General features: G+C 38.0%; 2 protein-coding genes across 4 annotated transcripts in view; one reads left to right on the top strand and one right to left on the bottom strand.

The window, feature by feature from the left end:
- The window catches only part of TMX3 (thioredoxin related transmembrane protein 3), a 40,876-nt gene extending 16,285 nt beyond the window's left edge, over positions 1-24,591 (bottom strand). The window contains exons 1-9 of the mRNA XM_058439681.1: positions 24,369-24,591; positions 23,291-23,345; positions 20,799-20,838; positions 19,460-19,583; positions 11,121-11,166; positions 9,774-9,854; positions 7,614-7,713; positions 6,913-6,990; positions 971-1,037 (exon numbers count right to left, since the gene is read on the bottom strand). Of these exons, the coding sequence (XP_058295664.1) occupies positions 971-1,037; positions 6,913-6,990; positions 7,614-7,713; positions 9,774-9,854; positions 11,121-11,166; positions 19,460-19,583; positions 20,799-20,838; positions 23,291-23,345; positions 24,369-24,414 (637 nt within the window). The 5' untranslated portion in view covers positions 24,415-24,591. The remainder of the gene's footprint in view (positions 1-970; positions 1,038-6,912; positions 6,991-7,613; positions 7,714-9,773; positions 9,855-11,120; positions 11,167-19,459; positions 19,584-20,798; positions 20,839-23,290; positions 23,346-24,368) is intronic.
- Positions 24,592-24,701: 110 nt separating this feature from the next.
- CCDC102B (coiled-coil domain containing 102B) overlaps positions 24,702-27,008 on the top strand; it is a 195,279-nt gene continuing 192,972 nt past the window's right edge. Inside the window, exons 1-2 of one of the 3 annotated variants that reach the window (XM_058438272.1) lie at positions 24,702-24,716; positions 25,975-26,040. The gene's annotated coding sequence lies outside the window, so the exon portion shown is untranslated. Of the gene's footprint in view, positions 24,806-25,974; positions 26,041-27,008 lie in introns of all 3 variants that reach the window. The other 2 variants (XM_058438274.1, XM_032152082.2) reach the window with 2 other exon arrangements.

Genomic DNA, 27,008 nt, shown 5'->3' with positions numbered 1-27,008 from the left:
ACTTGAACTTTAAATTGTATTGAATTAGAATTTAGAAAGTTAGCAAGAATGCTATCAGCTGAGACTGCATTCACTTTTGCTTTTGAGTGGCTTTGTGGTGGCCTACAGATGTCGAGTTTCACTGTTTCCCTTGAAATTTAAAATACCCCCTGTAGCCCCTGTGAGTTTGCTGCACTGCCCTGGGTCAGAGCACGGTTTGGAAAACACAAAAGTCGGTATTTCAAAATACCAAGCAATGATGTTAGTTGTTGTAGCTGTATGTAGTTTATCTAAAAATAAAAAGTCTACATTTTGTAAAGAGATGCGTAATATAAAGCACATGGTGATGAAATGCCATTACAATTTGCTTTAAAGTACTTCAACAAATTGAAAGTTGAAGTTGGAGCAAATGTCATGATGGGCAAAGATCTCGGTAAGTGTTTAACTTCGGTGATGGGTATGTAGGCCTTTACCGTTCTCTTTACTATGATGTATGTTTGATATTAAAATTACAATATTTTAAAAATAGACCAAGTACTATGCTTCAATGAAGAAATGCTGAATAGCAGGTAAGCAGTTTTTCTAACAGCTAAGGGGAAATGCCGCTAGGGAGGGATACACAAGGGCTTCAACACTATTGAACACGTGTTATTTCTTCAAGTCTTTTTCTGTATCTGAAATGTTACTTCAAAAAAATTAATTCTGAACAGTTTAATGTATAAAAATCACATAGAATTTATTCCTCAAAAATGCATATAATTTAACAAACAACAACAAAAAGAAATGTTGTGTAAGTAAAGCTCAGAATAAAAATAACTAACAATTAAAAGTTGAAGGGTGAAAAAAAAACCCAAAACATCAGTCATTCAAGTAATGAGAACTGTTATTCTCATTAAACACTAGAAGCATTTACATAATCTTTACACCTAAGCTGTATAATAGACATTTTAATTTTAAAATGTTTTACATGAATTAAAGATTTGGAACTTACCGTCATAAACAAAGTAAGTTTCATCTTTGAAAACAAGCACAGCCGGCATCTCTTTTAGTGTCACATACTGCAAAAAAATCAGAAGTTTAAATAACTTTTATCACTAAAAAAATTCTAATTAGTAACTATAATTTCAAGTCTTGAGATACCAGAAAACTCAAACACACATTAAAAATAACAAAAAAGAACGTCACAAACAGTTAGAGTACAGTCAATCCCAAACTCATCCAAGAAGTATATTTGATTCTTTTTATATATCCCCTTGTACAATGTGCTGTTTGCTATACAATGTCCTGTTTGTGGATTATTCTTAGCTGATAACAGACTTAAACATCAACCAGCCTATTCAGGTTTAAGTTCTTCTCCACCACTCACTGGCTGTGTGATAATGAGCCACTTTACCTAGGGGAGTCTGCTTCCTGATCTGTGGAATAAAGACACTGAGACTGCCTACCTCACAGAACAATTATGAGAGTTATGTCAGATACCATAACTGAGAGCATTGCTTAAACTGTAAACTGCTTTATAAACCACTTACGGTAGTAATAAGGGATTCATTCAGAAAGTACCAGCTGCTTATAGCTGAGCTGTACTTATTTTGAGAGTAAAATTATACTAGAAAACAAATATCAGAAGACAAATAATTTGAGGAAGCCACAAAGAATTATTACATGGGCATGTTAATACTGAAAATAATGACAAATAAATAAGTAAATGAGTGGATAATGAAGTAAAATAACAATAAAATAAAAATAAAGAGAGTTATCCTGGACAAATTTAAAAGGGAGGGAGGCACATCTCAGGGGAGAGAAAATAATACAGAATTATTTGGTTACATTACTATCAAAAAATGATACAGCAGTATGAAAATAACAATTTTAAGGGCAGTGCAAGAGCTCTTAGGTAAAGCTCTAATCAAGCATGTTCCCTTCACCTGCCCTTGGCAACTCATTCACAGATGCTTGGGAAGTATTTTTCAACATTCGGCACCTCCGTCTTTCATCAATATCCCTAATAGTTCTTACTAGAACACAATGATACAGTCTCAAATCTTGCAGCCATCGAGTCTCACATATTCTGAAGCTCTCTTCCTCTCCCGTGTGTTTTTTTCAACTATCTTCTGTTACTGTTATAGTCTGCAGGTCAATCTCCTTCGTTCATCTGCGAGTATTCTGAAGTCAGAAACTGTCTAAATTCATCCTTGTACGCCCCTTACTGCATCTCCTGGGGTTTTCATAAATACCCGTTGTAAAGCTAATGAAGCTCTGAAGGACAAAACATTAATATTCAAAATATGGGAAGACCACAAAATTATGGGCTTTGCACTTATGTGAGAATCATCTATGGGAGTAAAACTCCTCATATTATTGTGAAGTACCTATTATTTCCCCTAGCAGACTTTTCCAAATACATCCTTAAAACTAAAAAGGAGAGATGAGAAATATTAATATTTTCAGGAATAAAGAATGCCTAAACAAACTAGTTGAGAAGCCCAATTAAAAAAATAATAGAAGTAATAAACAAATACTAAATATGCTCATATAACAGATGCTATATATATGCCCACCCAGGCCCTCTGGGTTCTAGGGATATAACAATCCCCATTGTTATATGAGGATTAAGATGGTGTCAAATGGAGCCAGCGCCTAGAACACAGCAAACCTTCTGGTGCACTCCAAGTGCCAACTGCTTGCAAAGCTTTGTAGATGAGGGCTTAGCATAAATTCTCATCTCTAATACAAAAATGTGGCTCACTGGACTTGGGAGACAAAAATGTATAAGAAGCTCAGATTCTAGTCCATTTTAAGCCTTTATGTTACATTAAGGCATTCCAGAAAAACCTTTTGGGAACAGGGTTGGAGACTCTGATGGCAAGTGTGGCCTCTTTTTCTCATCTTACTCATGGCAGTGGCAGCCCGTCTGGAGAAGCTGCTGTGGGAATGCCAGCTGCAGCAGGGGAGGCGCAGCAGGGGCTGCATGCTCCATGGAGCCAGGAACAAGCAGGAGAGTCCTACCCGCTACCAAGTTCATGGGGTGGGAGCCCCACGCTCCCGGGTGTAGCTGAAGCTGCTTAGAAGTGGTTCTGGACCCTGGCATACCTGAGCTCTCCGGGGCCCAGAAAGCAGCCACCCCCACCCCCCAACTCCTGCAGGTTCACAAATGCCTGCTCCTGCTCCCTGGCCTCTCCCTGCTCCTGGCGCCTGCTCTGATTTTGAAGCAAAGTTGTGGCCGAGCCTGAGTGTTGTCGCAACTTAGCTGGGCGTGTGTGTGTGCTTGGGGTGGCGCTGACATGCCAGCTCTCGCCAGTGCCTGGGCTTCCTCCAGACTTTGGACATTGACAAGCGTGGGAAGGAGGCTGGCTCCTCGGCATGAACAGCCTGGGTGCCATAGACGGTATGATGATGACGGCGGGAGTCAGACAGGTTCCTAGGCAGGAAGGGGTGGGTCCCCAGTAAAACCCCAACTTCGGGCCAGGGAGGGCCTGAAGCCTGGGGGCCAGGCTACTAGTTCTGGGTGAAGTCCACGGCCTGGAGTAAGAACTGCACTGATGACCATTCAGCCAAGTGGATCGTGCCTTTTCCAGGCCTGACTGTGGCCACCCATGGACCATTCGGCACGCACTTCCTCAACCCTGAGCACGTGAAAACCCCAGACTAAGCAAGACACAGACTTGTCCGGATGACCCGCCTGTGGAAAGGAGCTACCTACTCGGGTCGCCTAAGAGCTATTCTGTTGCTCAATGAAGCTCCTCTCCGCCTTGCTCATCCTCCAGTAGTCCATGTACCTCATTCTTCCTGGATGCGGGACAAGAAGTTGGGACCCACTGAATGGAGGGACTGAAGTGGCTGTAATGCAAACAGGGCTGAAACATACCCCCCAGTCACCATGTTGCAGGTGACAAGAAGGAAAGAAGAGCTGTGACCCTTCTGGGAGCCCAGACCTTGGGGTTCCCCAAGTCAGGGCCATGACACACTGTAACAACCTCTTCAGGGCTCTGCAGTTCCTGGTGTTTCTGGGCTTTCAGGCACCATTGCGTTCCCCTTGTCCGGATGCTGGTTCTTGCAGTGGAAGCCACTTGCAGTACATCTGATCCGGCCGCAGCCTCACATGGAGCAGGTGCCTGAAGCTGCCTTCCCCATGGCAGCCAGCACACCTGGCTGTGCACAGTGGCCAGATTCCACGCTTGCTCACTCACATATCCCTTGCTGCTCCATGCCTGGCTTGTCCTTGGCAGGCACAGGATCTGGGCCGGTAGCATGAGCCAAGGGCAGCCTGCCAGGCTGAGTGGGCAGAATAAGCCCAGTGGGTGCAAGCAAAACCCAAGCAGAGGCACCGCCGGCTACAGAGGTTTCTGGCTGGTGAAGCGACACCCTAAGGATCCCGTGACATTACCTTCCCCTCCAAAAGTAAATACATATGCTTAAAATACTTGGCAAATCAAAATGGGTTTAAGTTGTCCAGAAACTGAGATTCCTCCAGGAGTTGAAAATCACTGCGGGGTACATAAGATAAACATCGACATATATATTGCAGGAAGCATTAAACACCTACTTAGGCAAGTCTGTAATCTTAAAATCTTTAAACATTAAAACATTTAAAAGAAAAGAAATGTTTGACTTACCTTTGTGAAAAGAAAAATAGTTCCCTTTCTTTAATAATTATATTGATTCAAAAGAAGAAAAAAGAAAAACTCCCTTGATTTCTTTCATGTTTCCCCTGAGTTACTGCCAAATTCCTAAGGTCCTCTACTCATTAAGTTTCCTAAAGAGAAGTCTATACTTGTGGTCTCCACTTCCTTACTTGCCATCAGTGTCTCTCAAACACCATTGAGGTTTTTGTCCCCATTACTCCTCTGAAAACCACCAACAACCTCCATGTGGACACATATTGTGGTTATTTTTCTCTCATTATTTTCTTGATCACTCTGCAAAATTCTCAAACTGTTCACTCCTTTTAAAACACTTCATCTTGGCTTCCCACTCATCTCTTTTTCCTAATTTACTATTTCTTCTCATTTCCTTTGCTGACCTCAGGTTCTGGGCCTACTTATTTCCTTAAAAGTTTGCTTCCCATGTCTAGGGAAAGTTCTTTACACAGCCTTGACTTAACTCTAGACCCCTATGTCCAACTGCTTATATGATGCTTATATTTAGATTTCTAATATGACATGCTGAATCAAGTTAAAATGAGTAATTCAAAGCACTTTTCATTCTCCATATTTTCAACCTCTTCCTTCTCCAATATTCCTCAAGTTCATAAACCACCACCATCTACCCAACTGTTCAAACCAAAACATCTAAGAGTCACCCTTGATTCATCCCTATTCTTCCGTATCAGCAAGCTCTGACAATTCTGTCTTCTAAACACAACAATCCTTTCACTTCTTCCCAACTCTCTCACTAAGCATCAAGCCCAAATTTCTTAGATTACTGCAAAAGTTCAGTTGATATCTGTGGATCTACTTACACCTATCTAACGCAGTCTGCACTTGGCACAGAGTAATCTCCTTAAATAAGAACATCAGTCCATGTTCTTCACCAACTTCAATCTCATCACATGCACTGCCATGACTTACAAAGCCTACACTGTCCTCCACCCACTTCCCATCACACTGTAGGCACTACAGTCACATTGGCCTACTGTTTTGTTCCTGTATCATGTCAGGTGTGTTCTCATCTTGGACTTCTGTTATCTGTTCCTTGTTTCTGGTGTATTGTATCCACAGATCTTTGCACGGCTCCTTCATATCATGTAAAAGTCTCAGTTCGAGTATTTTCTTTTGAGACAAACAATTCTTGACCAATCAACCTGTAGAACCCATCCCACTCCTATTTGCCCCAACTATTATACTGCTTTTTAATTTTTTTTAATTATTATTATTATTATTTGAGACAGAGTCTCACTCTGTTGCCCAGGCTGGAGTGCAGTGGCACAATCTCGGTTCATTGCAACCTCTGCCGCCCGGGTTCAAGCAATTCTCCTGCCTCAGCCTCCTGAGTAGCTGGGATTACAGGCGTGCGCCACCACACCCAGCTAATTTTTGTATTTTTAGTAGAGATGGGGTTTCAACATGTTGGTCAGGCTGGTCTCAAACTCCTGACCTTGTGATCCGCCCGCCTCGGCCTCCCAAAGTGCTGGGATTACAAGCGTAAGCCACTGGGCCCGGCCTTAATTATTATTACTATTTTTTTGAGACAGAGTCTCACTCTGTCACCCAGACTGGAGTGCAGTGGTGCAATCTCGTCTCACTGCAACCTCCACCTCCCGGGTTCAAGTGATTCTCCTGCCTCAGCCTCCCGAGTAACTAGGACTACAGGCACGTGCCACCATGACTGTCTAATTTTTCTATTTTTAGTAGAGATAGGATTTCACCATGTTGGCCAAGCTGGTCTCGAATTCCTGACCTCGGGTGATCTACCCGTCTAGGCCTCCCAAAGTGCTGGGATTACAGGCATGAGGCACTGCGCCTGGCCTTTAATTTTTTTTTTCATAGCACTTATGATATCCTGTTTATCGATTTGTTTACTGAGGACCACTATCTCAGTTTGAGGACCCAAAAAAGACTGTATCTGCAACACACACACACACACACACACACACACACACACACACACACACAAACACACAATAATCCACCACTTGTCAGCCAATTTAGGAGTTTGAGGTATCACTTGTCAACACTACTTTTATTTTAAAAAGCAAAAAGCACTAATGTAAATCCCTGAATGCTATGAATCTGATGGTATTTGTTAATTAATAAAAAGCAATCTAATACCAGTAGTAAAGAATCAGCATGTTTACTCTTTCCACACATATCACAGTAAATAAATCTGATATTAAAATCAATAATTTAATCAAGCAATAAAATCACAATTTTATTTATTAAATCAAGTAATTTAATAAATAAAATTGTGTCATTAAAATCAAATTTTAAATATTACCTCAGGAACCACTTCTTCTGAGGCAGAAAAGAAGTATGTGTATACAATCAATTCTGAAGCAGCATCTATATATTTCTCCTATGAAGATACAAACAGAAAAAAGGTCATTGAAAAATATTAAACGCCAAAATTCATTCCTCATTAAACAATGAGAGTCACCTTATGTAGTAAGAGTCATCACTGTAATTTGCTACCTTACATCCCTTTAGGTGAAGAGAAGAAATGTAGGCAAATAAAATTGTTTCCAAGGCAAAGGCCAACGTAATTAAGAGCTTTTATCTTTCTGCAAATAAAGTTCATCAAATATAACACAAGTTCAATTCGTATGTATTCATTTAATTATAAATTAGACAAAATGATGGTGATGATTACAGGAAGATATGTGTGTATACACATATACAAAGTCTGCAGTCTCAAAGACTCAGAATTTGAAAAAGCAACACAAGACATAAATAACCAGGTTAATAATAGAAAAAAATACTAAGGCACGCAACATTTACTCACTTTTTACACACTTGTTTCACATAGGCAAACATGACAGAAGGTATACAAGGAAGTGTTTTTATTTTAAGAAATGCTTAGAATGAATGAAAATATTTCTAGTAAGTGCAGAGTAAGTTCTGCATTTCTAGTGAAGTCTTGATTATAGAGTAAATTAAATTACAATACATCTGTTTTTGTGGATTAAAAAAAAGTCTTACTTTCAAAGGTGATTCTCCACCTATATAAACGAAAAATACACGGTGTCTCTTCTGCATATGTTCAAACATTTGTTGACTTGGAAGTGGCCGAATTAGAGCCCTGTTGCACAACAAAACAAAAAACAAACTTGAATTATAAACTAAAGTACATAATTTACTCCTATTTATACTATAACTAATCATGTCTCCAGTTACTAAGTTTCAATAATATATCAACTGCATTTTAAGTGTATCACAAAATCCACATGAATATAATAAAACTGTGGTCCATGACTACTATTGCACATACATATAAAAGGTTAATATAGTACCCACAATTTAATCTATCAGTTTCAAAATAAGTGTCAAAACATCCATTCAGAGAGTACCATCATTACCAGCATTTTGATGGGCAAAAAGAGAAGTATTGTCCATTTAGAATCCTCAGCCTAAAACAAGACAATTCCCAAGAGAATTATTTTTTTCTCCCTTTCAAAAGATCATTCACAAAAACACTGTGAATACCATCCCAGGAATATATAGTACTTCATTAAGAATATTTATATCTTACTCTGTCAATTTAAATGGTATATACTTTTTAAGTACCCTATGGAGGTTAAAATCCAAAAAGTATAAAAAAGATATCATTAATCATTTACAGAAAAAATAAAATGGAAAATGACAGTCATAACACTACATAAGAACCTCATGAAAACAAAAATTGTTACACATGCATTTTTCAAAGTAAATAGACTGAGAAGTGAATTACATAGATTATCATGAAGCACTTCAATTATAAAATATCATTAAAAAACTAAGAAGAGGCAGTCGTCTTTTACATATGGTGCATATATTGTAATATATAATTTTCATTCTATCACATTTATAAAAAGAACAGAACATAGAAAGGCAAATATATTTTCAAAATTCTTTATGATGCATTGCATCATCACTCTACCCTAGCATCTATTTTAATACTTAGTAACTAACTTCTAAGTGATGCAACTCCAGAACTGACTCCTGAAATTTCATCTACAATAGAGTCATCTCCAATTACATCAGGAGAATCCCTTCTTAAGCCTAAACCAAAACTCATTAAAAATTTCTCAAACATAATGACTAATATAAATCCTGGGAGGATTCAGTACCTCCCACTAGCACTCCCCTCATACAGCATAAAGTTATTTCAAAATTTATTTATTCACAAAGGAAATAAAATGAAACATGGTCGATGAGAAAATACAGTGAAAATTACATTAGTAAGCACCACAAACTTTAATGTACAAAAATCACTCCTAATCCTCTGAATTTTCTCAAATAATTTGAGACAGTATTGTGCCACCAACAAATTCATTTGATTTTAATTTACCTTAAAGCTATTTAGAGCTATCAGTATAATATATCCTGTTAAACTCATAAGTGCCTATACTTTAAAGCCAGTAAAGATTAACAGTTTGATGAACATTCTCAAGAACTTTCACATAATCATGTTAAATAATTATAAGGACCGACTTTCTTTATATCCCATTAAAATGTAGATTTAAAAAAACGACAGATTCAAACCAACAAAAAATGCTTAGAGGAATTTGTTTCCTTATCAGTAAAACCATAGGGATCAGTAACTTGAAAAGATCTTTGGGTTTTAACTATGTCACATTCTAAGTATAAAATGCACGAATACCTCACAGCTGGCAGAAAGCAGTATGTGATAAATAAGGAAAAATATTTTAGCTGTATCTAAAATACGTTTCCGAGTATCAAAGAGTACGGATGAAAGCCCAAGTCTGTTCAGAACAATAATATCCCAAGGCTTTGTTGAAAACTCTGAACCAGGCAGTCCAAAAGCAAAATTACCATAAAATAAAAATTAAGATTCACAGAGTTGTTATATGTAATCAAAATCTGGAAAATGTATTAAAAAAGAATTGGGGAAAATTCTTCCATAGACAAGATGAATGTAAATGTGAGGTTAAGAAGTATATAATACAAACCATGGTCTCTGTTTCTTTAAAGTATTTCTTTGGATATGCTGTATAATCCTATCTTCTCTCATAAGTAAATAATCAAATAAATTTTACCTAGGTATGTCCTTAAAATATGTTTGTTCAATACAGTCTATTAAAATATATTTAATTTTCAAATATTAATAACATACAGTAAAGGCCTTTCCTAATAACTTACCCAGATACCCTGTGAGCAAACTCAATAATATCATCTTTTGTTCGTGGTCCTCTATAATTATATGCCAAGTCCCCTTTTAATCTTAAAAAAAAAAAAAAAAGATTAAAACCTGGATTAACAGTTTTAATATTTAATGCTAATCATTATCTATTGTTTCATAAAATTATATTATATAAAATAGTAAATGCAGAGAAGTTTTAGAAGTAGCTCTTATGTAAAATATGGTAGGTATTAGGCTGGTCAGAGGACCAGTAACACAAAAGAAAAGAAAAGAGGCTGTATTCTATTAAAATTACATGAAAATATTTTACTCTGCATTTGATAACTGCATTATATCTATGCCTTCTGAAAAATAATCTACACATTCATGGTCAAGAGCTTGGAAAATTAAAGTACTATAATTCTCACTATCTTCCCTGTCAAAAGGTAAACGAAAGGACAGGGAAATAAGAGTATTTTGGAAGAGGCAAAACAAATGTTAAGCAATACAACATCATAGTTACTTGATGCTCCAACATTACAGAGTAAAACGATGCATTAAAAACAGCTCTTCTAGAAACTTACATAATTCTTCAAAAGCCAACCAATGAATTAATCTGTGTGCTTAATTAACTAAAATTTTAAAAAGGAAAAATTGGGAAGCACAACAGAATACCTACAATTAAACAGAAGGAAACGAAAGGATGATTTACTTAACACAAAAAGTAAAACAGGCTAAGCAAACATTTTTAAAAAGTGGGGGAAGGAAACAGGTCAACACAAAACCCAAGATATAAATTGAAATTACTCAAATTTAAAAATTTGAGATGTTAAAATATTTTTAAACTTATTTTATTATAAAAATAACTTTCAGAACAATTCCACAGCTCCCCATATTACCAAAATAAGATTAATGAAAATCATGAGAAAATTCAATGAAGTCATGATTATAAAACAAATCCTTTAGAATTATCACAACCTTTCTTTCAACTTGTACACTTTATTATACTTGATCAACACCTACAGATTAGAGTATCATCAACTTTGATTCTGTTTTTATCTCACAATCCACACTTGAACTCCTCAAGGGTAAAAGACCTTTCATAATTTATGACTGTATACCTTGTCCTGCACAGTGCGTGTCACACAGCAAGCAAAATACGTGAATTAGCCGTAAACATGATTGCTTAAATATGAAGAAACGCATAAAGAAGCAGTCCCTCTCCTTTAATTACATACTTCACCTATGAAGAATGGCCAAACTCCAATCTTCAATCCTCCAAGGAATCTACTAGACATTAACGTAATAAAACATAAGTAGAGTGAACTAATAAAAATACACATATAAACATACAACACTCAACTTACAGCTTAATTGTTGGATAACCTCGAACTCCAAACTCTGAAGCAATGCCTTGATAAGAAAAAGAATAAAGCATTCTAAATTTTTTTTAAATATGAAAAACTAGGTAACAAATGAGCCTTTTACTTTAAAAATAGAGATATTTATACAACCCATATAGACATGTTGTTTTTAAGTCTTAAGATTATAAAATCACACAAAAGAAAAAAACATGACATCCTCATACAAAACAATTATTTAATAGTCCAATCTGTGACCTGCACAAAATACTATGACAAAATAAGAAATGCACGTCAAAAGAATAGTTAAAAATTTATAAAATACTTATTTTAAAAGATATACTGGCAAAAAAAATAAAAATAAAAACACATAAGTACTTCTCATTTGACTTCATGTCCAAGACAAATATTTCTTCTAGGTCTCATTTACTCCTCTCAAAAAAAAAAAAAAAAAGCCCATCTCTTCCTTTAGTGTTTTTTTGAGTTTTCAAATAACTACAGTGTATTCTAATTTTAAAAACAACTTGTATTTGCAAAATTAATTACTATGGTCAACACAGGATTGAAAAGCAACTTTGTTTTAGGAGTTTCTGCTTTTGTGATAACCTAGAGTAATTTTAATTATCTCAAAGATTATTCTGAAATCCTCACATGAATTAAAATGAGAATAGTTGCTACAATATCATCTTCTGCAGGGAAAGGAGAAATAGTAACAAAAACAAGCAAATATCAAGAGGGAAGTAAGATGTTAAACAGTAGAGAAATCACATACCAAATTAATGCAACACTACTTTACAGACACAATGTCACTAGGACAGTAAAGAAGAAATAAAATATTCTCAGTTAACACATGTTATACCAAAAAGATATTTACAAAACTATACACTAGTATATGAAAAGTCCACTGTATTATTCACATGATCTTTCCCTTCATAATTTTCTTTATTTCCAGGGTATTTTGTTATCACACTTGGGTAAGGAAGCTACTACATCTGAATTCCAGTTTAACAATCACTTTAGTAATCTTCACTACTCTTTGGTTTCTCATCAACTCCCCAATTCAATTCACAAGAATAAGGGCAGCTGATTTGTGACAAAATAATATCCAAAATTTTTCCTTCATTTGTCAACTCTAGTTTCTCCCTTAAACATATGGAGATAGGTAAATAGAGGAACCTGGACAGTGGCTGACATATATTTTCCTAAGAGGTAGCATAAACAGCAGAGGTAACAATTAAGAACTCAAGTTCTGAAGATACAGGTTCTGCTTCTGAACAGACATGCAAACTCAGAGCAAGCACATAATTTATTTGTGCCCGTCTGTAATCTAGGACTTCATTCTGTCAAGTATGTTCTGATTGGAGACTGTGGGTATGGAGAATGCCTTCTTCCCAGCAAAAACACAGAAACTACTTTGGGGAGATTATATGAATAATGAATATTTTTATTGATCCCTTTCCAAATTAAGAAGACAGGGAAATATCCCAAATTAAGAAGACAGGGAAATAAAATCCCTTATTACCTTCAATTAAAACTCATTTTAAAAAACTGCCAAAACATAAAGACTAATATAATTGATTGGGGGACAAAGTTATATTCCACTAGTAATCCCTTTGTATAACTTAAATTATATCAAAATGTATTTATATACAAATCAAATAAAGAAAATAAAGTATGCAATCAATGAGAAAACACACTGGTCGTGCTTCATAGCCTGATATTGTGGATCTCATGATAAGCCTCAGAGAGAAAAATCCCAGCTCCACACTTAACACTATCATCACATCATTTCCTTGACCTCTCAGTATTCACATCGAGACAATGGAGATCCATCACCCAACCCACATCCCTTGGCTTCTTGACAATTAACATTAACCTTCGCTTCTGAAGTAATTTTAATTGACAGTAACTTCTATGAAACTTCAGCCTTAGGTTCCTCTAAAGGGGAATGGCAGTATAACATTTTAAAAAAGCCTTCGGGAGGCCGAGGCCGTCGGATCACAAGGTCAGGAGATCGAGACCATCCTGGCTAACACGGTGAAACCCCATCTCTACTAAAACTACAAAAAATTTACAGGGTGTGGTGGTGGGCACCTGCCGTCCCAGCTACCTGGGAGGCTGAGGCAGAAGAATGGTGTGAACCCAGGAGGCAGAGCTTACAGTGAGCTGAGATCGAGCCACTGCACTCCAGCCTGGGTGACAGAGGGAGACACCATCTCAAAAAAACAAACAAACAAATAAAAATTTTAAAAAAAGCAAACAAAGCGGGAGTTATAAACACATAATGACCCCGGTTAGGATTCTAATTTCATTTATCGTCTATGTAACTCTGGATGTTTTTGTGTACTTCTCTGATTCCCCTACTGAGAACACTACTCATCTCACATGGCTACAGGTTGGGATTTTAAAATGAAAAAATAGATGGAACACAATCTGAGTCTGGCACATAGAAGATTCTTAAATGCTAGATCCTTTTCCTTTCTAATCTTGATCCTGATTTCATTAATTAGCTGCTGACACATCAATGCACACATAGTATTAATAAAATTAATGTGCAGAATATTTTATAACGGGCGTTAATATTTTAAAATTGCACCTCAAAACAATTTTGTGAGGAGGAAAAAATAGTGGCAATTCAGATTAAGAAACTAAAATAGGAAGATTCGGTAACTTGTTTGAGAGCAAACAATTCTGTAAGGAAGAAAAAAACAGGTAACTCAGATTAAGAAACTAAAACAGGAAGATTTGGTAACTTGTTTGAGAGCAACCATTGATTAGGGAGCAGGGCTGAGATTGAAACTCAGTCTAATTGACTTTAAATTTTTTTATTCTTTACTTTTTCATATTAGAGAGAAATAGTTTATATAGAAATCTGGGCTCAATTACTTCATAAATTGAAGAGTCCATTTGCAACAAGAGTTATGGCTTTGAAGTTTTATGATTTTAAATGTTTATAAAACAAGATTCAGCATGAAGTCTTCTACTTCATTTCTGTTTTCTTCTTGAAATGGTAACAGTTTGATGCTAGAGGTAAGTAGGAATGTGAATCATGGTGATCTTGGATACTAGGCCTAATTCTGTTTCTAACTTCGATGTGCGAAATTACTCAGTCATTTCACTTCTAGTTACTTTGTTATTTCATCTATAAAATGGGAAAGGGCGAAAGGAGTGAGGAGTTACTCAACCTCTAAAGTCCTTTTTAGCTCAAAGATACTACCTGTTTTAGTATTTACTGAATGTCACTATGTGTCTAACATGAAAAGGGTATAACATATGGGCAATGGTTTACCATCAACTGAAGACAGTTTGTTTACTAAAAACAGTGAGTAAGGGGGTAGGAGGAGATTGGAGAGAACACAACTGGTATCTAGTGAGTAGAGGTGAGGGATGCTGCTAAACATCCCGCAATGCACAGGATTCTTCCTCCCATCCGATCCCCAACTAAAGCCCCATAGAATTATCTGGTCCAAAATGTCAATAGTGCAAGGCTCATAAACCCTGAAACATAGTCACTGACTTCCCCCGCACCAAAAAAAAAAAAAAAAAACCCCACAGAACTATCCAGCCCCAAAATGTCAATAATGCAAGGTTGAGAAGCCCTGAAATAGTCACTGACCAAAAAGAGTTTATAATCTAGAAAGGCAAAATTAATTTTTAACTGCAATCTATGAACAAGATGTCAGAATGTTATTGGCCAAATGTCATTCCAAATTTACACACGAAAGAGAGCTCAAGTGTGATCTTTATCATAAAATGATGTCACACTATGGCTGGAGAGTAACAGAATTTCAGTGGTTCCATAATAAAGATCAACATGCCACTACAGGTAATATTATGTCGTATTTTAACTTCCAAATGAGAAATAATTTTAGCACTCATTTTGAAGAGGTATGTACAAAAAGAGAAGCTAAAACACCCATCTGGATTTACACTGGACATAATTTTTTATATTATTTGGTTATGGTATTAGTAAATCCATGCATCAAGACATTTTGGTACAATTCCAAACACAGAGTAGACTAAGTCATAATAGTTCAAATTTCTCTAGTTCAAAAATTCTGTACACACAGATTTACTGGACTGAGTCTGATTGCATTTGCTTCCAACCACTGCAATGATTTAATACATGATTGAGAAATGAGTTATTATCAAAGACTCCTAGAAATTTTATAAACTTGATCACTTTGAATAGTCTTATCCCACCCCAAACTAAAACACTGTAACTCTCTACCAAAATAACATTCTACACTTTGTGGTTTTCCAACCTCAGTGTGCAGTGGAATCATCTGAAGTGCTGCTAAAAATACAGACTCTCGGCCGGGCACAGTGACTCATGCCTGTAATCCCAGCACTTTGGGAGGCCGAGGCAGGCAGATCACCTGAGGAGGAGGGCAGATCATCTGAGGTCAGGAGTTTGGGACCAGCCTGGCTAACATGGTGAGACCCTGTTTCTACTAAAAACACAAAAAATTAGTTGAGTGTGGTGGCACATGCCTGTAATCCCAGCTACTCGAGAGGCTGAGGCAGGAGAATCACTTGAACCCGGGAGGCGGAAGTTGCAGTGAGCCGAGATTGCACCTTTGCACTCCAGCTTGGGCAACGAGAGCAAAACTCTGTCTCAAAAAAATAAAGAAATAAAGAAATAAATTGGCCGGGTACAGTGGCGCACGCCTGTAATCCCAGCACTTTGGGAGGCCCAGGCGGGCGGATCACAAGGTCAGGAGATCGAGACCATCCTGGCTAACATGGTGAAACCCCGTCTCTACTAAAAATACAAAAATTAGCCAGGTGTGGTGGCGGGCACCTGTAGTCCCAGCTACTCGGGAGGCTGAGGCAGGAGAATGGTGTGAAACCGGGAGGCAGAGCTTGCAGTGAGCCGAGATTGCACCACTGCACTCCAGCCTGGGTGACAGAGTGAGACTCCATCAAAAAAAAAATAATAATAAAAATAAAATAAAAAATACAGACTCTCAAGACCCAATTGCAAAGATTTTCACTTTTCACCAGTAGGACTGGTGTGGGCCTTCAGAATCTGAACTGACAATAAGTACCCAGGTAATTCTATTGCAGGTTGTCTACAGATTACATGCTGAGGAACAGTGACCAGTGACACCGTGACTGTCTGAAACGCAACCTACTGGCCTGCAAGAGGTATCTATGAAACAGCCATCCCTTTAGTGTTCTATAGGTAGACCTAGAATAACAATGGCAGATGACTTGAAAATAATTCCATTTTTTACCTGTTTGATTCCAAATTCTACTAAAATGTCTGTATTTGAACTGCCTTAAAAATTTAGGCAAACTCTGAAATTCACAAGGCAAAAATCTGTTTGTAATATGTGAACGGTGGTTTTTGAATACTTAACTTCTTTAGTACTAGGAAGATAAGTTTCTTCATCACACATAACACATTCCCTTGGCGTTCATATTTAAGTGGATAATGCTTCCATCACTGACATTTAACTCTAATAATGGTCTAGAAAATAACATTAGACAATTGACTTATGTTCACAAGTTACTGTTTGTCTCTTCCCACAAGAATATAAGTTCCATAAGAGCAGAAAGTTTAATCTGTTTCGCTCAATGATGTATCACCAGTACCCTGGTATGTGCCAGGCATATCCTAACATGGTAAGCACATTAAGTATCTGCTAAATGAATGAATGCTAACTCTACAACTTTTCTACAAAGGGATCTTTTTTTTTTTCAATTAACTATGTTTGGATAATTCAAGTAGGATTTCCAAGCAAGCCCCACTATGCAAGGTCAGGGGCAAGTAGTTGAGAGAGGGGGATGGTGGAGGTTTAGCATTCCATATCCAATGAGTAAAAAGTTGCAACCTGTATATGAGGTCTTACTACTGCTTTTTAAAAATAGCATTTAAAACACTTTCTTCTCTAAGTGACTCAGGAAAACAATCTTGGCTATGTTTTTCCCTAATCATAGTGCCACTTAATAAATAGCAGTACACAGGGGCACTTAATACTGAATAATAAACTAATGAATTAGATACAATATAGAATTTGACAATGTAAATTGTTAATTATCATTGAAGTATTACATGAACAGTTTACCACTAAGACTTTTACTGTTTCATATGCACCATTTTTCTCATTGACTATTTTTCTCCATAGTCCCACATTCCTTTATACATGACTCTGTGACTCCACTGACCTATTCAAGTGATCACAACAATTTGCCATTTTTGAGACTTTACTGCTCTTGTTGGTTTATTCATCTTTCTCCCTTTATTATGTTGTAAGCACTTCCAGGACAAGGAGGATTTGTCTGGGTCTTTCTTTAATCTCTAGAGATTAGCCAGTGTTTGACAAATAGTACTTGGTAAATATTGATTGAGTGAATAAATGAATAAGCACATCTACGAATAAATATGTGTATGCACATCTAATCAACATATATGTGTATATATATGTTAGGAAACAAGAAATTACTTTCATGAGCAACAGTGGAAAATGATAACTTCTTAGACGTTGTTAAAAGCTTATTTCAAAGAAGTATCAACTCAAACATATTATTCTCCCTAACAATTTCTGCCATTTATCTCTTCTCCTCTCTAAATTTCAACGTTTCATTTGTGTGGCTCAATAATTCCAGCACTAATATCTCACCTACACTGTAGGTCCCTGTTCACAAACATCAGTTAAAATTCAAAATCATTGGTAACTTAGAAATGCTCCCAAAATTAAAACTGATATTTTGCATATACCCAGAGGTAGCATAGTTCAGCAACTATACTAGGAATCTCACACTATTCTTTTTTATTGTTTTTCTTTATAGTGCAAAGCCAACAAATCTGTTACTTCTGTGATTTTAGTATGGAACATGCCTATGAAAATTACTGTTTCCATCGTACTCTACTGTGACCACCCACAACACCTGGCTCCCAGCATCCAACACCAGGATATATACACAAAGCTGACTTAGACGATCTCCCTGTTTCTACGTACTCTTTATTTTCCATCCTAAAAGTTGCTGCCAAAAATATTTTTATCAAGTCATTGCCTTCACAAAAATGTGTATTACCTCCTACTGACAAGTGATAAAATCCAAAACACTGCCTGACCTGGGAAGCTCTTAACAATCTGGCATTATCCTTTAGTGTTATATATGTGCAGTCATTGTGCTAGGGGGTTTTAAATACAAGATATTAACATGATTTGCACAACCTTGAGGATTATCACTCTCCTTTGTAGCTACAGAAACTAAAATTGAGAGGTTAAGTGCTACCCAAAGCTACAAAAGTAGGACATGGCAAAGTTGAGATTAAAACATAGCTCTGTCTTGCTCCAAAGTAAAATGCTGATTTCTTAAAAAGAAATACAAATTACATACTTCCACTTTCTTCACTAATGAAAGAGAAACTACATGTATTGAATACAAAAGATTTTATATCTGCTGGATCATTCAAACCTGAAAACCACCAATAAAAGCAGCATTATAATTAAGTATTTATCAATATGGAAACCAAAGATTAGTTTGTTCGGAAATGTTCTCAGCATTACACAGCAAAAGTAGCAGGCAGAGCAAGGATTTGAATCCAAATCTGCTCTCTGAAAGCCATGCTCTTTCCAAATTCTACAATACCTCACACTTCTCTAAATTTAACTTCTTCTTTTTCCCAAATCCTTTAAAACAGGTGTTGGCGTAAAAGGTCAGATAAATATTTAGGCTTTCTGGGGCATACAGCCTCTGTCACAACTATGGAATTCTGCCATGGGGGCACAAAAACAGCCATAAACAGATAACAAATGATTGTGGCTATGTTCCAATATAACTCTATTTATAAAAATGGGTAGTAGGAGAAATTTGGCCTGTAGACGAAGGTTTGCTCACCTTCACTTCATTCTATTCTCTGGTACACACTCATTAACCTCTTTTACACTCTTATTATTTTGCTCTAGTATTCTTTCTAATGTGAAAACCTTCTTGATCCTCACTTGTATTTACCCTAACTCAATACATCCTTCAAGTTCCCATTTTTTCTTTACAGCACATCTCAGGCTACTCAGAAAAAACCTGATTCAGAACTCAAGTAGCAATACCAATAGTTTAACACTCATCCTTTTATAGCTGCCTCATGTAAACTAAAGTGGGCTCAAAGGAGAAAAGATGGGTTAAACATCTGTTAAGCATAAGATTAACATATACTACATACTATATGTTCAATGGCTAATTCATTTAACTCATAAAGTATACAGTCTTAAATTATTAAGATAATTGAATTTTACATGAGCAAAAAAAGTCTTCCTCCCACCCTGAATACTGCTGCATATAATTGTTTTTGCTGTGAGAAAAGTAAAAAAATAAACTAAGTGAAGGCTTACTAGAATAGGAAGTAGCATCCATCTTTCCAACCTTAACTGGAGAACCAATGCTTTTCATCTCAAGACCAACTTCATTCCAAATCGGTTCCAGCTTTTTACAATGGCCACACCATGGTGCATAAAACTTATTTTAAAAAAACAAAAAGCAAAAAAGATAACCATTAAAATGTTGTGCTACAGTGAATATGAAACTTAATATTTAAAGAATCCCTTTGACTAAATGATCTAATGTTTTAGACAAAAAGTTTAAATATAATTTTTAAAGTAGATATATAATGAAAGATCAAAACATACAAACATAAACATAGATACCTCAAAATCAGTACTATCTTAAGCTCATTTTAATTGACTTATTTAAAACTGATATACATTTTACAATAAAAATGTCTTTACTTCCAAGGAAATGTTCTATACGAAATGTTTTATATAAAATGAATCCACAAAATAAACATATATATACCATACAACATACACACGTAATAGTTAATGACAAATATCAATCTATTTCTATTACAAAAATTTCAACATAGTAGGTGACTTTGCTGACTTCTATCGTAATCACTGGCAAGACAGGGAGGTCATTAAGATGACTGGTTTGGCATAGGGACAAGTCAGGTTGATTAAACCAAAGTCTGTCTTTTACTCTCTTTAGAATTACCAGATGGTGGAGGTGATACTCAGGTTCCCCTAGTTAAGTGGTGTTACAAACTACTTGTTATATTTTCATGAAATGAGATGTTTTAACTTTATACTACGAAAGTGCTGAAAAATACAGAAAAGGAGAAAGAATTAAACAGTGGACCCTCTGTCAACTCTGCCATTCTTTTTCCATCTCTTTTGCTGCTATTCTACTTTTCGCTGACGCATGTTAAATCTCAACTATCATAAGGTTTAAATATATTCCAAACTTTAAAGAAAGGAAGGTGAAAATTTAATTTTGTCCACTGTTAACATGAAAATATGACTTTGACTAAGTGCTATTAATATACTCAATTTCTTGGAAACGATCAAGAAAACGAGTGAATTCTGTAATAAAATCATACCCTATATCATGAAGATATACTCCAAATGTTGACCTCATTGTAAGACAGGGTTCCAGCTTTTCTTCTTAATACCCTCACCCCCAAAATTTCATCAAAAATAGGTTCCCTTGCACGGAACCTTAAAACTCTGAGGTGCTTTTTAATGTAAAATCTCAAATATAGTAATACTTAAAAAAACAAATTGAGTATATACATAAGCACTAGCTGTTTACTGCCATTTTGGGGTAGAGTAGAATAGAAAATAATACTTAAAATGGTAGGGGTGGGTAACTAGCACATAAAATTTACATACTTACATCTACAAGCCAAATGTCATCATTTCGATTTTCTTTAAACCTAAAAAACAAGAAAAGAAATCTTTGATTGTATGTTTGTGTCCACTTCACAACTGTATAGTATAGGCAGAGATAATATATTGATAAATATAAGGGAAAGACCCAAATTTCTTCAATAAATCTTTACATAAAATTTTACTCAGTGACCTATCCATTAAACATCTCGATGAAAGCAGAGAACTGATCAACGATAAAGTAATTAGAAGGAAAGACTCCAAGAAAAAGAATTAAAGTAGGACTTGGTAGAAACACAAATAGATGCCTAAGCTCCTTGCGCTTCTAGAACATTTTACACCTGTGCAGAAAAGGTACCAAAGCCTGAGGCTGCTATGCTTAGAAATAACTGTTTGCAAGAATGGTCCTTGGTTGGCATCTGGGAGCTTGGATTTTAGAAGTGCTCTCACCATTTCCTGGTAATGATGGCTCAGTGTTCATAAAATGCTCGTGAAAAATATTGGATTGAGGAATTCCTGTGCTATCCCAGACCACTCCCCTGAGACGTGTAGTCCAGGCTGGGGTACTGTACCTTACCATCAGCTGGTTAGGCCCAACCTTTAATTGTCTCTTAAAATGCTCAACCACCCCTGTGGATTAGAGTTTATAGCACATGAAGAGCCCATTGTATCACCCATAATTGGGCTCCCTAATGTGTAGTTTGGGCCAAAAATCCAGGGTCATTATCAGATGCAGTGTTCTTAAGGTAACTGAACAAGAAACAAAGGTGGTCTTGTAGGGCCTAGACAGTGCGGCCCAAGTCATTGGAACACATAGGAATGGCTAAGCGAAACCCAGAGAAATGTCAGTTGCAATCAGTAGCCACAGGAACATAACAGACAGAATGAGAGGCCCACCATGTTCTATCTGCTGAGAATACCCCGGCCCACTGGCCTTATGAACCTGTCCCTGGACAGTATTGTTAGCCTTGACTGGGGTCTCACAAGCAAGACAGCTTTTTCATGCTGTTATAGTGTCTTCTCACAACCGTCGCAGTCCATGCATTCTTGCCCAATCTAAGATCCTGTCTGAATCTCCATGAGCCATCTCTTGTGGATCCAGGAGGCAACTGGTTGCACATCTGCTTGCTCTGGAGCAAGGAACAATTCATTTTCCACATTTAGCTGACAAACATAGTTTGCTCTTGGTAAAGGTCCCCTTTTTCAGCATAGGGTCCTTTCTGGTGAGCATCCACATGGGTAACAAAATGGTTATTAGGAGCAGAATCCCTTCCCCTCCTCATGAAGAGTCGCCCCTGTTAGGACACTCTGAAGGAGGAAGTCTGTAGTGACACACCCCACAAGGCACCAAGTTTAATAAGATTACTTCCTTGTTAACAATCATTCTTCTCAGAATCAAAAACTTTCTTAAACAATCAGCGCGCATCCCCCATGACCCAACAGCATGACCAGCGAAGTGTCCCCACAGGACTGTCAGGATTTTTCCTCTTACAGAACAGCACTGTATGATCACCCTCTCACTGCACTCATTTGGTCATGCCATCAGGTGTCCAGGTAGTCAATCAGAACAACAAGCTAAACTGAAACTAACAATCACAGCTTTATTCACTTACTGTGACAATGCAAGTCAAGAACTTTAAAAAAAAAAAAAAAAAAAAAAAAAAAGAGGCACCAGCGCCTCAGTGTTCCATCTCTCCCCATGAAACAGCACCAGGTGAGTCAGGTGGATGCGACACAGACGGGAAAATTCATCTCATTTCCTAGGAGCACTGAACAAAAGTCTTCTCTCTCTTTATGGGGGGGTGAGAGAGAAAAGGACTAGAGTAGAAAAGTGCCTCTGCTGACACCCTCATTAAGATGTTTTAGCAGAGGTGCTCGGTTAATGACTTAGGTGAGGCCCCAATAAGGAGGCTGCCAAACAGAGGCCACTGGATTGGGAGTGTAGACATGCAAATGAGCGTGGCTGGCCTGGGAGGCCAATCCTTGACTACTACTCCCTCCAGGGACTGCAATGCACTGGTTATACACCAAGTTTGGTGTAGGGAGGGCACCTTCCCCTATGCCAGAAAAAGCCTTGCGATTGTCTATGGTCACGCCTGAAAGATCACATATGGGATTTTGGTCTGAAGTGAACCTCCTCACTTACTATAAGCAAGGCTGATTAATGTTGTGATACTATGAACATAAATACAGTATGGTTACCAAATTCTAACACCCATTCAATATAATTAAAGCAAAAAGACATAAATACGAGGTAAGATAATGGGGAAAAAAAAGAACATGAAAAAGTTTGCCACAGTTTTTTGATCTCATAACTATTAATAAAAGTCTTCTAGGCACACCCTCATTTTGTATCTATATAGAGCTTACAACAAGTGAAAAAAATGAGTAATATATAAAAATTGGTTCCAATCTAAAATATTAGAATCACATGCAAATATTCAGATATCTGAGTTGGGAAGTTAAAATAATATTTTAAATATATATATGTATACTCACGATTCATCTAAATCTTCTACAAATCCTTTACAGACGACCATATCAAGTAAAACAACTGAAAAAAAAAAGACAAAATGTACACAATAAATGCTGATTATTTGGCTCATACTGTATAAGCTTAGTCATCTTTGAAGTGTTTTTGACCTTTCACAACCTACCAAAAAATTCATCACTGATGCATCTCAGGGTGCAAATGATGCAAAAGCAAAGGGAGTTCATCCATTTAATAAATATTTAGTCTGTATGCAACCATATCGTGACCGGCCAAGTTCTAGGTAAGCCAATAAATCTAATATACACAGTTCCTTTTTCTTCTATATTTTCACTCTCATCTTACTTCTCTTTTTTACCATCTTATCTTTTTGGAATACAGATAGACAGCATTCTTCTGTATTTCTTTTGCTTTAGTAGCAATTATCTCTTCCGTAAAAACTCCAAATGCCATGCAAAATATGTCCCCTCGTAGAAAGAAAGTCGAGTTGCAACTCTAATACTTATCACAGGGCAGTGCCTGACACAGAATGGGCTCTAAAAGGTTAAGTGAGCGGACCCCAGTGAGAATGAGGGCACTCCATGCTGACGGGAGGCAGCTGAGAACCGCTGACACACACTCAGGTCCTTTTCACACCGCACAATCCCGGCGGCCTGACCCTGATCTGTTCTCGACCACCCTCTCTGAGCAGTGGTGGTAAAAATCCTTAAACGTGACAAGACTCGGAACCTAAAGCCAAGGCAACATCTGGTCGTTACGCTGGGACGGCGGCATCCTTCTTGCCCATCAAAGGAGTAAGCTTTATTGAAACTTCCTGCCACAATGAGAAAAACACAAACACAAGGCAGCGCGCCCTTCCCACGTCCAGTATTGGTCCGGCACAGCGGTGGCGGAAGGACCCCAAGGTGTCCGCTCTGCCAGCGCCAGGCAGGGCGGCGCGGCGGGGACGGCAGGATGCTGCCGGGAATGGGTGGGCATCTCCGCGGGCCCCGCGGGCCTCGCCCCAGACCCGGGTCCAATCCCGGCCCCACGGCGGGGCCAGGTCCCACGCGCCCGCCCGCGTCCCTACCAATGCGACCCCATTACCTGTGGCGCAGAGCCGCAGGGCCGCCCAACTCTTCCACGCTGCCATGCTAGCCCGGGAGAGCTGCAGAAGCTGACTCTGTGCAAAAGAGGGATAAAGACACTGGGGTCCACCGCCTGCCCGCCCGGAAAGGGAAGCGGAGCCGACCCGGAGCGGAAGAGAAGCACCGCGCTGAGTACGGGGGCGGGGCTAGCCGGCCTCCGTTACCCTGCCAGGACCCGGCCGGTCTCCGTTTCTGGCTCTGCGCGGCAGTGCGGCGCATGCGCGGGGAGGGCAGCGCCTGCGCACTCGTGTCTTAAGAATCCTTTGCGCCTCGGCGCGCCCCCAGCCAAGGAGCGTGGGAATCCTATGTAAGGGCTTTACTAGGGGAGACGGTGCTAGTTCACTGGGGTGTGTTTCCGGGAAGGTGAATATCGATGAAAGTTATGCTGAGGGTGAGGTAGGCTCTGACGACGCACTTGCAGGTTGAATATTGGCACATCATTTACTTGTTACTCCCGTGCAATGAGTGCACCTGTGGGTTTTAATGCTGGGTCAAATTCCTGGAAAGAGGCGCGCATTAAGACTGCGGATTGCTGAGCTGCGCGACACTCCGTATTTTTCCAAAACGTATTTGTAATATTCTTTCAACATGTTTGCATAATAGGACATCTCTTAAATGCAGCAAGCTTTAATGCATTTTTGCCAAAGTAAGGATTGCCTCTTTAAAAACTTTCTCTTGAAACTTGAGAACATGAAGTTAAGCGTAGGATATTTTTTGACGACTCTTTTCTGATTATTTTGGAACTAGATAAAATAGTATGAAATATTTATATTGCTACCTGTTTTTTCTTCTATACGACAATGATTTATAAAACCATATACTTTTATAAGACGGTTACTGCAGCAATCACTACTTACGAATTAGATGAAATTTTTATGGGACATAAGGTACCAGAGAATTTAGATCAAACCAAATTTTGAACACCTATGACAACAACAGAAGGGGGATAGGATGTCAGCCGGTTCACCTTAGGTTCAAAATTCCAACAGGCAGAAATGTCATAAAACGTTGTTATTCCTAGTGACTAGAAGATTAAATTACACTAATTGAGAGCAAGCCCTAAATGTCACCCCCTTTGTGCATACAGCATGGTATCCAGCGCAAGCCCTCTACAGATTCAATTTTTCTTTTTCTTTCTCTTTTCCTTTTTTTCTTTTTCTTTTTTTTTTTTTTAAGAAAAAAGTAGACTGAAACGTAAGGGGACTGTTGAAGTGATGGGAATGTTCTCCCGGTGGTGGTGGAACAGCTTTATAATAGTACCATCTCCTCGATACTCTTATACAGAAGCTTTTCTACTTTCTTGGCAAGGTCTCTGAATGACCCATATTCAATTTTTTTTTCATTCTCATGTATTTCAAAGTTTTCTGTCTTCCACAGCATGCAAAATGAAATAATTTTTTCTTATATTTGCGCTACAGTTTAAGTTCACATGTGGAGAACAACAAAAGCCAGTTGACCTAGATCTGTGCTCTTCAATAGCGTAGCACTAACCACATGTGGCTATTGAGCTTTTGAAATGTGCCTAGTGTGATGAAGTAACTGAATATATATTTTTTTAATTTCAGTAAACTCAAAAACTGACACTTGATTCAGCTATTGGAAAGTTTTTTAATGTGGTTGGAACAACTGAGGTATGTGAATCTATTTTTTCAACTGTAAATTTTATGAAATCTAAATACTGATCAAGTCCCAGGCATGGGTGGCTCATGCCTATTATCCCAGCAGTTTGGGAGGCTGAGGCAGGAGGATTGCTTGAGGTGAGGAGTCTGAGACCAGCCTGGTCAACACAGTGAGTCCCCATCTGTACAAAAAATTAAAAAATTAGCCAGATGTGGCCTGGCACGGTGGCTCACACCTGTAATCCCAGCACTTTGGGAGGCCGAGACGGGTGGATCATGAGGTCAAGAGATTGAGACCATCCTGGCTAACACGGTGAAACCCCATCTCTACTAAGAATACAGAGAATTAGCTGGGCGTGGTGGCAGGCGCCTGTGGTCCCAGCTACTTGGGAGGCTGAGGCAGGAGAATGCATGAACCCAAGAGGCCGAGCTTGCAGTGAGCCGAAATCACGCCACTGTACTCCAGCCTGGGCGACAGAGCGAGACTCTGTTTCAAAAAAAAAAAAAAAAAATTAGCCAGATGTGGTGGCACACACCTGTGGTCCCAGCTACTCCAGAGGCTGAGGTGGGAGGATAAGTTGGGCCAGGGAAGTTGAGGTTGCAGCGAGCTGTAATCCTGCCACTGCATTCCAGCCTGGCAACAGAGCAAGACCATGTCTCTATAAAATAAATACCAATTAAGTATTTCTGATGAAATTAGAGAGGTCGTAATGAGATGTCCTATAAATGTAAAACATACACTGGATCACTGGATTGGGGAGAAAGTATAAAACTGTAAAATATCTCAATATTTTTTACTGATTATATGTTGTGATGGTTATAGCTTAGGTATATTGACTGAGTTAATTAAATTATTAAAATTAATTGGCCGGGCGTGGTGGCTCACGCTTGTAATCCCAGCACTTTGGGAGGCCAAGGCGGGCGGATCACGAGGTCAGGAGATCGAGACCACGGTGAAACCCCGTCTCTACTAAAAAATA

Source organism: Hylobates moloch, unplaced genomic scaffold, assembly GCF_009828535.3.
Source record: "Hylobates moloch isolate HMO894 unplaced genomic scaffold, HMol_V3 SCAFFOLD_5, whole genome shotgun sequence".
Lineage (NCBI taxonomy): Eukaryota > Metazoa > Chordata > Mammalia > Primates > Hylobatidae > Hylobates > Hylobates moloch.
This window is presented reverse-complemented; position numbering and strand designations above follow the sequence as displayed.